The sequence below is a fragment of the Amphiprion ocellaris genome, chromosome 2 (assembly GCF_022539595.1).
Source record: "Amphiprion ocellaris isolate individual 3 ecotype Okinawa chromosome 2, ASM2253959v1, whole genome shotgun sequence".
Classification (NCBI taxonomy): domain Eukaryota; kingdom Metazoa; phylum Chordata; class Actinopteri; family Pomacentridae; genus Amphiprion; species Amphiprion ocellaris.
In genome coordinates, this window is record NC_072767.1 from 13454209 (window position 1) to 13469592 (window position 15384).

The 15384-nt window shown below is 39.4% G+C and overlaps 1 protein-coding gene across 3 annotated transcripts in view; it reads left to right on the top strand.

Moving 5' to 3' along the window:
- nos1apa (nitric oxide synthase 1 (neuronal) adaptor protein a) overlaps positions 1–15384 on the top strand; it is a 216954-nt gene that overhangs the window by 125992 nt on the left and 75578 nt on the right. For 2 of the 3 annotated variants that reach the window (XM_023289231.3, XM_055016632.1), the window contains exons 6-7: positions 4334–4472; positions 11194–11411. In XM_023289231.3, coding sequence (XP_023144999.2) covers positions 4334–4472; positions 11194–11411 — 357 coding nt within the window. The remainder of the gene's footprint in view (positions 1–4333; positions 4473–11193; positions 11412–15384) is intronic. The other variant, XM_055016633.1, reaches the window with a different exon arrangement.

The following is a 15384-nucleotide window of genomic DNA, read 5'->3' on the forward strand; positions in this document are numbered from 1 at the left end:
GGACACGCATAGGATAATAAGACAGAAATGAGGTCCACAGAGATGAAGGAGGAAATGGGGGGGTGATTGATGGAGGATGAGATGGAGAAGATGAGAACAGCACAGCATTTAAAAACTAAGCAGTGGATCTGAGGAAGAAGAGAGCAAGGGCACAATATCAGTAAAGATAGACACAAAAATGTGATACCTGAAGTAAATTCACATTTTTGAACAAAGTCATCTACTCCACTGAGAATGTAACAAATGCAGTGCCGGTTAAACAAAAAAAAAATTTATTTGTTGCTCTCCATAACAGACAATTCTCTGGACGCTCTTTTCGTATTGACTTTGTTATTTTGATGTCTTGTCTTTGTGTTTCTCTTCCTCAGAAAGCTGTTTTGCTGTCTTCTTTTAACAGCAGTCGGCTCCAAGGCAATGTTCTCTATAAGTGACAGTAGTTTTTCTTATCTTTTTGTGATGCCTGGAGGGCAATCTGTCTTATCTGTTTCAGGATATTAATACTTGTTGCCAAAAAATTAGAACAAAGAGATGACAGATGCCAGGACCGAGTAGATCTGTGTGTCTTTTTAATTTATGTTATTTGCGTAATGGGATGTAGTGAAACACTATGAGTGACTCAGTTTTTAAAGACCTCTTTCATATTCAGCTTCTTACATTCATGTTATTCAGTTGGCCGATGACACTGTCACTGCATACCAACAACAGAGAGGTGTCTATCCAATCAAACACTGGGGTCTTTCTTAGTCCTGCCATTTGAATATAAGGTTTCAGATTGCTGCTTTGGTGTTCTATATTGTTGTTGAAGGAGAATTCTTGTTTGTTTCAACTGGCCAATAAAGTAGCTGTTGTGGCTCTAAGTGCCATGCTAGCCTTGCATTCTACATATCTTTTATAGAGATTTGAAGAAACGAGGAGTTGCACAAAACAATGTTTAAATGGTGTTTATAATGAGTGACTAAATGTAAAAACAGAGTATTAGCCACCTGGAATAGCCATTTTACTAACTTTGTGCAAACAGTGGGACTTGCAGGTGGCAAATTTAGAAAATTTCTTCGTGTACATGGGTGAGAGTAATCCCAGCTGCTGAACTACATCTAATCAATCTGTGATAAACATTGCGGCCTGGAAATAGTGTTTCCATCCATCCATCCGTTATCTATGCACCGCTTAATCCCCATTAGGGTTGCAGGGGGGCTGGAGTCTATCCCAGCTGACTGAGGGTGAAGGCAGGGGACACCATGAACACCAGTCTATCACAGGGCTACATATACAAACATTCACACTCACAGTCGCACCTACAGACAATTTAGAATCACCAGTTAACCTCAGCATGGTTTTGGACTGTGGGAGGAAGCTGGAAAACCCACGCATGCACAGGGAGAACATACAAACTCCGTACAATAAGATCCCGGGAAAGCCGGTGACACGATCCAGGGATCTTCTAGCTGCAAGACAAAAGCGCTAACCACCCCGAGCCACTGTGCAGCCTGAGATGGTGTTTCACCCCACTAAAATCAAAAGAAAAGGCCTAGACTGGCCTAAAGCTCAACTCTCCATACAATAATTAAAACTGCATGATGTGTATCTTGTTATCTTATTTTTTGCAATGTGGGAACTTACAAACAAACTATTTCAGCTGATTTTTCTGCTAACTCCCTGGTATGAAGACATGCTCAACAGAAATCAATCTCACATGTAAACAAACTGACTTGCACAAAAGATTATGTCAGTGGCGAGGTCAGTAACAAAATATCTGCTATAGGTAAGTCATTTTTGTATTTATCTTTGTTCAGACTTAAAACGTGTTTAAAATTATTCATCTCAAAATAATCTTTTTTGGAAAGCTGCAGGGAACTCAAAACACCATGTGAAAGCTGGTCCTTGTACCTCTTGTTTTCCACCTTTTTTCAGTGGAGGTGCAGATTGTAATATTAGCATAACCCATGGTGGCACAACAACCACAATAATTGGACATATGTCAGATTACTGTTTTCCAACCGATAGGTCTCAAGAAGTCCTCAGAAATCTACTGCTTAAATCTTTTTTGTCCAGACAAAGGTCCTATGGCAGTTTGCAAAGGAGGTTATACAATGGTTGTCACATTAAAAGGTCTTTATTCGTGTTAGCTTCAGTTGATTCTTTAGTCTGTTACTTTCTTCAGTGACAACATGATGTCAGTGACTGTAGGTGAGATGACTAAACACAACAAAGCAAAGGTTTCATGAAAGAACGCTCCGTTATTGCTGGTAGTCACTGTTTTTGATTACATAAGGGTCAGAGGATATGGGGCACACTGGCAGTTATAAATTCTTTCTGCTGATTGTGGCATCTACTGGCTGATTACTATAGAAACAACATCAGCAGTAAATGAAGCTGAAGCAGCATGATTTCATCTAAAAAATTAAATACTAATAATAAATTACACCCTAAGAACACCGCCTGCAGCCAGTCCTGACTACTGCATAGAAAAAGAGGGTGTATCTGGAGTTAGTCTGACCCAAAACCAAAAGTGTCCCTGGGCTGAGGCCAAAGCTCAGTACCTCGAATGTTGCCAAAACTTGTCAAACTAATGAATCATATTTTCTCATCTAATACTGAGCCTGAGGTCACAAAATGTAGAATATACTGTTAACACTTTGTGGAACAGCATTTCAGACTGTTCCAAAGTTAACTAGAACAAAAAAGGATTTTGTCCTTTGGCAGATTAATTCTGCATCTGCAGTATACAGCAGAAATGAGTACACCCCTGGACAATATTTATTAAATATCAAATGATCAGTTTTGGACTTATGGATTGTACCTGTTGACATGTCTGCATCATGGCGCCATGTCAAAAAGAACTGTTAAGGCTTATTGTGAGACTTCACCAAGATGGAAAAGCATACAAAAGATGACTGAACTAAGATAACACTAAACTCCAAAATTGAACTTTACTAAAGAACACAAATAGAAACCTGATGAATACTGGGAGCACATTATTTATTCAGATGAGACCAAGATGAGTTTGTTCAGCTCAGGTGTTTGGTATGAACCTGACCAGAACTACCACGGTTAATGCATAGTCCTGGCAGTGAAGCATGGAGGTGGGAGTGTGATGGTATGTGGCTGCATGACTGGAAAAGGTGTTGGGGAGATTATATTTATAGATGCACCATGAATGCCTGTGGATATACTGAAACACTGGCTGACAAGGTGGCTGTCAGTCTGCAGAAGGTTGGCAGAAAAAGAATATTCCACCACAATAACCATCCAAAGTACGGTGCCAAAATCACAAAGCAGTTTCTGTAGAGGAACTAGTGTCTCGCCAAGTGTGTTGTCTGACTTGAATCCAACAGAAGATCTTTGGAGTATTTTAAAGAGAAAGGTTGAGAAACACAACCCCTCCAACAAAGAGTCTGTTAAAATCAGTTTTAAATGTCAATAATGAACAATGCTAACTTTTGTTACGCTGAGTTGCACTTAGACCTTTATTTTTAATATAGTAAATGTTTACAATGTGCTTTTAATTTTCCATAAGAGCAAATACCCTACTGTCCAGCGTAGCATTAATGCACGACTGTAAGGTGACAGACTTTGGAATCATCTGAGATGTAACAGTGATTGATTGACTCAGTTCTGTTGTGTCCTGTTCCACTCATTCAGCTGAGAATGAGCAGTGTTTGGAGGAAAGTCCTTAGTACTTTAAAATGGAATCTTTCCTCCTTCTGCACGTCTTTACTATGACAAGCCAGACAAGAGAGGGCTGATAGCAGACAGAAGTCACCTAAGTTGTTTTCACTTGACCAGCCTTTTCAGAGCTGTGCAGAAAGAGGAAAGAAGGAGGTAAACAGACACATTCAAATCAGTGCACCTGTGGGTAAAGAAACAATCCATTCAGATATAGGAAACTCGGACCATCCATTGTTGTTGTTGTTGTTGTTTTTGAATTGCAAAATGACTATGACTTATGAACTGCAAACTGTTCTTCTGAACCTAAGTGTCTGATCTAGAAGGCACACATTTCTGGGGCAAATCTGAGTCCAGTCTGTATTTCACCCAGTACATCTGGACTTTAGTCTTTTCTGGAAAAATCTCCTGGCACACAGGGACTGTAAGATTTTACCTTTAATTTGTTTTTTTATTACGCAGAAAAAATGAGTGTGCTACCAGGTAAGCACATACAAATTAAACTATCAAGAGGAAAAAGCCGTCACATTATAAACTATTCTGGGTTCTTTATTTTACAACACTGCACAGCAATGAGTGCTTTCAACCAAATGGCCACTGATACAAATTGTATTCTGAGAATGACGACTGTATTTCTGTCTTTGTCTTTGTTTCCTCACCCACCCAGAGTCAGGCCATGCGCATCGTTCGGACAGTCGGCCAGGCATTCGAGGTTTGCCATAAACTGAGTCTGCAGCATACACAACAAAACGCAGATGGACAGGAGGACTGCCACAGCGAAAAGAACGGCAATGACTCCATTGCAGGTACACAGACACACACAAAACTACACCTGCTACACAGTCAGCCTTCTTTTTGGTTGAAACCGTCTATCAGTTTTTCATACTATTTCTCTAACTCCAGTAACATTTAAGGATCAGGGACAACATTAGACTGAAGGCCTGCACAGTGTCGGGTGAATGCTGAGTGCTGAATTTAAATCAATATTGTTGGAAAACTGTTGCAACCTTGTAGAAACTCCTTAACGTGAAGTCAGTTACAAATGAAATTTGTAAGAATCTGCTCTAAAGTTTGTCTTGGAGGCGTTAATTTGTTGTTATACTTCAATTAAAGTTTTTTTTTTTTTTTTTAGGTTTTCTAAGCATTTCACTGAACACTGATGAGGATTTCTTACATAGAAAGTAAAAACGTCTCTTTCAGGGAAAGGCCAGAAGTGTTGTGCTGTGTTGCTTTGCATATAACACACAATTTCCCAACACTTTCCTTCTGTAAATCACAACAGGAGATCCAAGAGGAGTCAGCACAACAGTATATACATGTATGATTTAGAATGAGAAGAACGATGAAGGGAATATACAGGCATTCCCTTCATCGTAGACGTGTGGGTTGATCTGATGCAGTGTTTCAGGGGTGAACGCTGGAGCAGCAAATGTGCTGATGGTGGAGGCAGAGGTTTGCTTTGTTTGTGTCCGTAAAAATGCTTTAAATGTGTCAGAAACCAAGAACAAAACTATGAACTGAATGGATACATTATTTTAATGTGTAACAAGGGACATTATTATACAAGTTCACCTGACTAATTTTAAGTTCAAAATATAGCTTGGAATGAATGTTATTTAACCCTGTAAGATCCAAATGTAAAATAAAATGGGGGGAAAAATAATAAATAAAACAAAACAAAAAAAAAGAAATTATATATACACTACCAGTCAAAATTATTTATATATATATATATATATATATATATATATATATATATATATATATATATATATATATATATATATATATATATATATATATATGTAGTAATAGAACATAGTAATAAAAAAACAAAAAAAATTATGTTGTATTTTTGCAACAGTGGGTTTTACAGTGTTAAAGCCCAACTCATCAATGTTGGATGGAATTATAAAAATTAAACCCAAATTGTAACATTCTGTATGTTTAAGTGAAGGAGCATGGAATTCTGTGGAGAAGCAGCCATCCTCCCTTTGCACCCATGTGGACATGTTTCCATCCCAATAGCTCTCTGCTTTACTAAAGCAGAAGGGGTTGGGTTTTTTTTTTTTTAGAGCATAGGGGAAGAAAAAAACTAAAAGAAATATCTAAAAATGTCATCAGTGCAATAGTGAAAACTGAATATAAAGTTAAAAAAAACTGAAACTAAATCTGAAATGCTGTCAACACAATGCCCGGTGCACATAAACACCTACACATTTTGCACACAGTAAATATGCCGTCAGAAAGCACAAACGGATTGTACTGAACATGCATTTCACATACACAGACATAGACGTGCTCCTTCCTGTTGTGCCCGAGCTGGCAAGCAGGAGAGGGTGATGCTGGAGTGAATGTCATGGATGAGTCAACTCAAAGAAAGAAGCCACCGCACGACAACACTGGTGGGCTGAGCTACTTTTATCTGCTGCCTCATGCCTGGACGGGATGGGCTTCGCTGCAGCCCCGGGACACGTGGCGCTGAGTGGGGTCTGAGAGGACAGACATGGAGATTCAGCAGTTGGAAAAGTCTACAAATGGAGCTCTTTCACACTGTTGTTCCAGTCATTACAACACCCACCGCTGGCCTCACCCCCCCCGTCGCTCAATCTGAGAGCGTCAGGCCAGGATATGTTATCTCCAGAACCCCCTCCAGTCCTCCAGAGATGAGCTTGCTTTCACATGCTGATGAGCCCAGAGATCACCCATGCAACATAAGTGTACATTCACACACATTGTCAGAGGACCCCACACGCATACAAATAGAGGCCTGTACATACACACTCGCGCACTCGCTGTCATGGTGTGTTAAATAACAGAAGAGCCGTCACGCACAGCCAATAAGCTTATCTGGAGAACTAATTATCATGGCAATGAAAGGAGAAGGGATAGGAGAGTGGGAGATAGCGGATTATAGGAACGGAAAAGCTGGAAGACGGCATGAATAGTAGAGGGGAAGAGGAAGAAGAGACGCAAATTAGAGGAGAAAAGAAACTTGGGCGGAAGACAAGAGGAGCAAGAAAAGATGAAATGTAAAAGTGGATTAGAGGAGAGGGAATGAAGGACTGGGCTGAACAGCAGGGAGTGACAAGAAAACAGGAACGAGGAAAAGTGCAGAGCAAGTGATGTTTTGTTGTCAGATGAATTTTGCAGCATTTCAGAACAATAGTACAAAGGGCTTCAAAATAAAATGAGCAATATAATCTTATTAGCAAACAAACAGCTTTGTGACGAATGGCCTACGTCCCAAGATCCAAAAAAAGCCAGTTGAATGGAAAATAATATCAAACTGTGGAAGCACTCTCATCACAATTCAGGTTAACAGTCTGATTTTTAGACGTAGCTTTTTTTCAAAGGAAATGTGCTCCCAAAAGGCAGAATGAGCTGTGGCCACAGGGACTCCGTTATCAGGATGTTCCTCTGTCCGTTCCGTTCTCGCCAACGTAATATCTCTTGAACCTTACAGCACTGAGCTGACAATGTCTCCATGAAGGAGAGAAAACAAAGGAGCACATGCATACACAATATTGTATAGATTCAGCAGCTGCATTTTACTGCCTATTTAGGGTGTATACTAACATTAAAGCATTAAAAAGAGGACGTGTTTCTTTGTATGCTATTGTTTCTAGACTTTTACAAGCTGCTGTTTTTGGGCATTAATATGTTGTTCAGAGAGACCAAGGTCCATGTATGCACCATTTCTCCATTTGCTGCAAATAACCTTCTCCTCACAAAGGAACTTAGTTCTTTTCTCCTGTCAGTGTAATTAGCAATGACAAATCCACACTGAGAACGCTGAGAAGAGGTGAAGTTGAAAAGGGAAATGAAGACAACAGGATAAATTCATGTCGGCAGCACAGAGAGAGGAAGGACAGCTCAGAACTGATAGCGGAGTCGGAACGGGAAGGAAGAGGAGTGGTAATGGAAAAAAGGTGAAGGTAGTGCTGGCAGCAGGTTGTCAAGGATAAAGTTTTTTAGGAGGAGGACAAGAAGTACTGTGACTATTTGAGACGAGGTTTAAGTGGAGGGGGAGGACAGGACTAATAGCTGGGTGCATAGTAGGAGGAAGTAGAGTATAAATGGGAGAAGAGGCAGTTGAGAATGAAAATGGAAGAGAGCTGGACAGTGGAAGTAAGAAGAGACGAAAATACTGCAGCAGGAGCAGCAATGAAGATGGAGGGGCTCCAGAAGGAAGCAAGGAGCAAATGTGCAACTAGCTGCACCGAAATGCAAATGAAGTAGTTGATCAGGTCGAAAGTGAATCAGAGTACTTCTGAAATTAAATTTGTTCAAATGTATGACAAATGAAGTCAAACACACTTAGAGGTACAATATGAAAGAGGCTTAAACATGAATATAGCATTAACATAAACAACTACTTGCTATGTAAAGATATTGTCAAACAATGTTATTCTTAGCAGAGAATGAATTCACACTCCATCTGTGTGTGCTCTGCTGGTGCTCGACAAAACCCAAACGTTTTTGTTGTTTTCCTAATTTATGTGCACTTGTTTCATTTCAGCTCAGTTTGAGTCTCTATGCTGCTTTTAGCCTGTCAGTTTTTTCCACATGTGATTCTGCTTCGGATCTGAAAAACTTCACTTCACCCGTTTCTTCTTCTGCTTTGTTGGTGTCTGTTCCATTCCATATGTTTTTGGGTTGGTCTGATGGTCCATGGAAACAGACATGAAGAATGGAACAGACACTAGCAAAGAGAAGAAGAGACAAGTGAAGCGTTGGTAACGTTGCTGGACCTGACACTGATTAGTTCACGACCATTTAGTATACATTGCCTGTCCAAAAAAATAAGTTGCCACTTGGATTTAACTAAGCAAATAGTTAAGAGCCTTCTATTGGATAATTACTGCAGTGATGAATGTATTTCGGTAGTAGTAGCTGATGCAGTAGTAGCTTCTCATTTCTTAAACTACCGTGCTGGAAGACATATCCTGTGGTCATGGAAAGGATGGTAATCTGTTTCAGAAGGATCAAATTATTGGGCCGCATCAATCAAAGAAAACAACTAAGGAGATGAAACTATTAAAATCAGGTTAATAATCGTTCAACGCATTATTAAAACCTGAAGTATAGTTGTGAACCATCATATGCGAGGAACAAATGTGGTCGGAACAAACGCTTAGATGATTGTAGGAAATTAGCAGTAGAACTGGTTATGTTTAATAGTGAAAGTAAGAACATTTCCACACCCACAATATGAATGGAACTCCAGGGATTGGGACTAAACAGCTGTGTAGCTCTAAGAAAACCACTGATCAGTGAGGTCAGAAAAAAAGGCTTTAGTTTGCTAGGTAGCATAAAGATTGGACTCTGTAGGGCTGAAAGAAGGTCATGTGGCCTGATGAGTCCAGATTTACCCTGTTCCAAAGTGATGGGGGCATCAGGGTAAGAAGAGAGGCGGGTGAAGTGATGTACTCATCATGACTAGTGTCTACAAGCCTGTGGGGGTTAGAGTTATGATCTGGGGTTGGTCAGGTTCAGCAATGTTATGTTCCCAAAGAATGAGGTCAGCTGAATATACTGAATATACTGAATGACCAGGTCTTTCCATCAACGGAGTTTTTCTTCCCTGATGGCATGAGCATATTTCAAGATGACGATGCCAGGATTCATGAGGCTCACATTGTGAATGAGTGGATCATGGAGCATGAGACTTCATTTTCACACATGGATTGACCTCCACAGAGTCCAGACCTCAGCCCCATTGAGAATCTTTGGGATGTGCTGGAGAAGACTTTGCACAGCGGGCCGACTCACCCATCATCAATACAAGATCTTGGCAGAAAATTAATACAACTGTGGACAGAAATAAATGCTGTGACACTGCAGAAACAATGCCACGGCGAATGTATGTCATTCTCGAATGTAAAGGTGGGCAGTGCATTTTACAATGCTAATGGGCTAATGGTTGGGGTCGGATTATTTCTTGTTGCCTCTTGCATACAGAACCTTTCTGGTTACAATGAAAGTGAAGGGAGAGGACAGGTGTGGCCAACTTGCCTGTTCTGCTGCTGCTCGTGCATCATTCAGTGGTTCTGAAAGGTTGCACATAAAATCTTTAAGGAGTTACAACTTTTAGCCTAATTTCCATTTTTCATCAGTGGCACTTTTGGAGGAGGAAGAGTATAACGGTGATCAGAAAATAGAAAGAAATGAAGAGATGGGAAATCTTAATCTTTTCACGCTTCACCTACAGCTTTTCTAAACAGCCACGCTCAACATTGCTCTTTTCATCTTTTTTTTACCCTCTTGCTGTTAGTATTTGCTTCCTACCCGAGTCCCACCATCTTTTCAAATATTTCAACACCTTACCTGACTTCACTTTAATGGACTCCTCTGTGAACTTTTTTTGAATTTACATTTAAGATATAAGAAATAGTTTCACAACAATGCTGGGCAGATGGATATACAAAGCTAAACAGTTTTGACACTAAAGTGAGTCCAGTCCCTGTAGCTCCAAGTGAGGTTTTTTTTAACAGTCAGAAAACAAGTTCTGTCTTGTGGGCAGATAACTTTGCTTAAACAAGAAAATGCAAATATGTATTAGACCACTGGCATCTTAGCTTTCCTCAGTTACACAGTTTGCTTTGAATTGACTGAGGCTATAATATGAAGCCAGCAACCCCAGGCTTTGTAGTCAGGGGAAGCAAGTGTTACAGCAACTGTGATAAACAGTATAATAGTTGTTCTGGTGAATGTCTCAGTGAGGCAAATCAAATATGCAAGAAATAGCAAAAGATTCAACAATATTCTGACTGCTGAGGGGAATCTTTTAATTGGAAAAATGTTTTCAACATGGGATCTTTTTTTTGAAAAATTAGACTTTTTTCTTCTAACTTTAAGTTTTTAAATGGCAGGATAATTGTACATATAAATGCACACTGTCATCTTTTGTTAAAGTATTTCAATGTTCAGTATTGTTTTGATGCTAGGCGTTGCAGCTTTTGACTGCTTTACTGAACTAAACTGCATGGTTTCCTTGTTAAAAAAACAATAATAATAATAATCTTTTGCACATAAAAAAGGAATTGGCTCAATTCTTCATTTTGTTGAAAGTTGTGTGCACAGAAGATGAACAATAAGAATGTGAACTGTTGCAGTCTGCTCATGCTGGGGAGATATTGTTGATTTCCTTTGTTGATATCTGATTCTTCTGCAAAAACTCAAACTGGATCCCATTTTGTTGTACATTACAAATATCATAACAGAAAAGAGAATGTTGTCTTAGACAAAAATGCAAATGGTGGCCATCAGGAAATATGGCAGCATTATGTAATATTTATTTTTGCACTGTTTTATATCTCTTGCAGGTCTTGTGTGGTAATAATTCCACTTTATATTTGCCAAAAACTTGTGCTTTAACACCTAAAAAACAGATTAGCTTGTATATAATGTACATACATGCATTGTAGTACCTGTGGCTTTCTGGATAACGTTTCTTATTCACATGTTTGTGTGTCCGCCCATGTGTGCGTGTGTACATGCTCATGCCTACATGTGTGTATGCAGGCGTGCGTGCTTATCCACCTGTATGTGTGTGTACTTTCCTCGGCTCAGCTCGTGAGCTAACAGGCACGGAGAAGACGCCGACTGTTGCCGAGGAGACTGATATCGATGCAGAGGAGATGAATCAGGTGACGGCAGCCGAGGAGTTAAACCTCAATAGAGGAGTGACTGATCTGGACGCCACAGCCAAGACACCTGACCTGAACCATGCAGAAAACAAGGTAAATCACCTCTGTGCATACGCATACACTAGCGTTCTAAAGTTTGGGGTCACCCAGGCAATTTCATGTTTTCAGTGAAAACTCACGCTTTTATTCATGTGCTAACATAATTGCACACGGGTTTTGTAATCATCAATTAGCCTTTCAACACCATTAGCTAACACAATGTAGCATTAGAACTAGGGCTGGACCCGAATATCCGAATTTCCGAATATTCAGTCATGACAGTGGTATCCGGATATTTATTTTGAGATCTGAATTCGTCATTAATTGGGGTCGAATGTCCGGAGCCCAGAAACCGCTATTCAGGCCAGCCCTAATTAGAACACAGGAGTGATGGTTGCTGGAAATGTTCCTCTGTAACCCTAAGCAGATATTCCATTAAAAATCAGCTGTTTCCAACTAGAATAGTCATTTACCATAATAACAATGTCTAGACTATATTTCTGATTAATTTAATGTCATCTTCATTGAAAAAAACTGCTTTTCTTTCAAATATAAGGACGTTTCTTAGAGACACCAAACTTTTGAACGCTAGTGTATGTGTGATTCTCGTGTATATTTTCTCATGGCAGAACCGTGTGCAAATGGCTTTGCTCAAATAATGTCTGGAAAACAAAACTCACCATAAAAACAAATTGAGCTGCATGTGGGTGAGGACAGGTCAATTGGGTCACTGGTAAAACTGAACAGAAATCTCAAGCTGGCAAATTTTTCTGTTTGGTTTTCTAGTAATTTACTGATATAGTAAGGCTTTTAATAACTTTCTTACAACTTGGCCTCTCACATCATCTTGCATATTGTTTGCCTTGGGCTGAAATTATAATATCCAATGCACGGAAAATGGTTATGATCCGCCAAATGTCAAGTAATGGTAAGTTTCATGTTTTCTCAAATCGTGACTATCTTGCTTTCATCCAACATACACAATCTTATGTTCTGCTTACATTTTTTAGACTGGCTATCGACTCATTGATCGAAGTCTGTTAGAACTCTTTGAAAACACACAGCAGTATTCACAGGATTTTGGGAATAGATAAAACTTATAGAGCTTGGGATCAAGGGGTAAAAGAAACACACAAGTCCAAGTAAGAATGGTGATTAAAAAAAAAAAAAAGTGCCTGTATATAAGACTGCAGTTAGTTCAGGTTACGTTTTGTAAACCTGGCAGGAAATCAAATACCAGCTCAGTCGTTTCAGGTCAGCCTGACCCCAGAGTATAGCACTGGGTAACTTAAGTTTACACAAACTTTCAGATTTTCTACTTTTGTTATGTTGAGTCTCTCTTTCATGAGATTTTCTTGACCCTTGAAAAATCTGAACTTTATTCATCGAGACTGGTCTATATTAATGTGGCCATTTAATGAAAAATCATTTTTTCATTGTTTTTGACCGTAATTACTGAAATGTGTATAGAGACCCACAAAATATCAGAGAAGACCATCCCCTTGTTTCTTGTCTTTGTCCATAGATCAGAAAGTGTGTTTCTGAATGAGCAGCACCACCCTTAGCTGGTTCCTCTCTGCTACTCACTGGCCCAGTCCCAGTCTCCATCCTAAGCACTGAACCCTCACACCCGTAATGAAAGTTTGTGAGTTCTTGAGGTCTTAAAATGATGTAAAACAAACATGTCACCCTGAAAAAACAAAATTAATATGGACTTGTGTTTTATTGGAGGTTTGATCAGATGCTTGTTCCCCATTTGTGACATTACAGTGTTTATGCATTTTAGCAAACTACCAAAAGTCAGGAAAGCCGTGAACATCATTAAATGAAATGTCTGACGGAAAATACAAACAACTTAATAAACTTGCAATAGGCCCCAGAACAGCGAGCAGCCAGATTCTTGTCAGAGATAAACTCTGTAGCAGATTTCTTCATTGATGTTTCATCCATGTTTCAATGTTTATAGTATGACAATCAAGTAAATATGTCGCTGATGGTGCTCTGAACTATGGGAAGTCCCTCAGTAACGTTAGCAGGTACATGGAGTCGCAGAAGAGATGCAGAATATTGCCAGAAAGTCAGCAGCAGAGCGCTCACGCACTTGATGATTTGGCCATGGGACAGCCGTGAAGCCTCACTTGTATTGAGCCACTGTACAGAGTAAGGTGTTCAGCCAGCAGCAGTTGGGTTTAAAGGTATAAATACTGAAACAGCCCATTTGATATAGGGCCCAACAGTATGATATATGTGATAAAATTAAAATCTGTGGGGTTATTTTAAGCTCATGCTTGGAGGAAGCAATGGCCACCTGAGCTCTAACAGTGAGGAGGACATTCGGGCTTCAAAATTTATGAAAAATTAATGTTCCCTTTTACAATTTCCTGCTACATATTCATCAATAATAAGTAATAAACTATCAAAGGCTTGATTGGCTCAGCTTACACATCAATGGTACCATTTTTAATCCATGTTTTATTTGTTGTTTGCTAACTCTAATCACAGTAACAGGGTTGCTAATCCATGCTAATATTAGCTTTTTCTCAGGAGTAGAAGCTAGATATTTAGTTAGCTGTTACTGCTAACCAAGAGCACAAACTTACTGATGGAAAACAGTCAAAATAATTTGTCTTATCCTGACAATATGAGGGAGAGTGAGACATTCAATTAAGGCTGACAATGTCATGAAAATATGAAAAATAGGAGAGAGGACATGTCTTTGCTCTACCCATTCTTCAGGAAAACTGTTTGATGATGTTAATTCCAGCCTATAAAGTGATTCACTGGTTTCTTCTTCTACCAACTAAAAAGGTTATGCTAACATGTTGTGGGACTCACATTCCAGGCATCATAATTATTATTTAAAATATTATGTTGATTACACAAATGTTCCCATAATTACCAGAAACATCAATGAAAAAAATAATAATACAAAACAGGAAATTTAAATTTCATTTTCACTGTTTTATTTGAGATTCAATTTGGTCATCAGGGCGGTGGTACAAGGGAAAAACTGCATTTAGGGGAAACTCCAGACTTATTTGGTGTTTTTAAAAATATTTTCAAACATTCTTTCTCCTAGTTTTCTAGATTTGGTCTCAGGACAAGTAAATGTACACAACTACTGCATGTTTTAGTATTTTTTTATTTACATGTATTATTTGAAACTTGATGGGTGGGACGTAAAATGTCCTCCAATTCTGAAATGACCCATAAGCTGAAGCTTGAAATACACATCCTGAAGTCATGTGAGACTAAAGTTGTTAAAAAGGAGTGCGATATGGGACCTTTAACCTCCAGTAAAATGAAGTCAACACCATGTCTGTGTTTGTACATGGCATGACTGTCGAATCTACTCCTTTATTCAGAAGCAGTCAGCGGTATGTTTGGCAGCTGAGCTCAGAGACTACTCTACTCATCCGCTTTATGTTTGTGTTTGTGTGGCCTCATCGTGTTAGAGATCTGATGCAGCTCAGTCAGACCGTCTGCTCCCTGGCCTGTGGAGACTCACCACTAACATCTATCTATAACCAGAGAAATGTTCTCCGGCCTTTCTTGGGGAGTGCGAGCACAGCTGTCTGGCTCAGCTGGAAGAGCAGCAGAGAACTGTTGTTTACTGGGATTTAATATGCAGGAGTGTAATTTTGTTTTTGATGGAGGTAGCATTGGGAGGATGACACTGTGTGATGAGGGCAGAGAGGGGATGTAGGGTGATGTTTATTATGCTGCTCTTTAGCTTGAGACCCAGAGCTCTGCATCCAGTTGACAACAATGGAGTATCATAATAATTTTATTGTGTTTTTATTGCTTCCCACAGTAGAGTGAGGAACAGCAGAGTGGACAGCTTCACTGGCTCCATTTGTTGCTTTGTGCCTATTATGTTAAAAGTGACAGTTTCTTTTATGTTTGTGTATTTTATTGCAACATTTACTTCCATTTACAGTCTGTTAGGAGAAATGGTTGCGTTTCATATTTTCACGATGTAATGCTTGCTCCTAAAATGTACTCTCTCCTGAATCTCTGAAACATT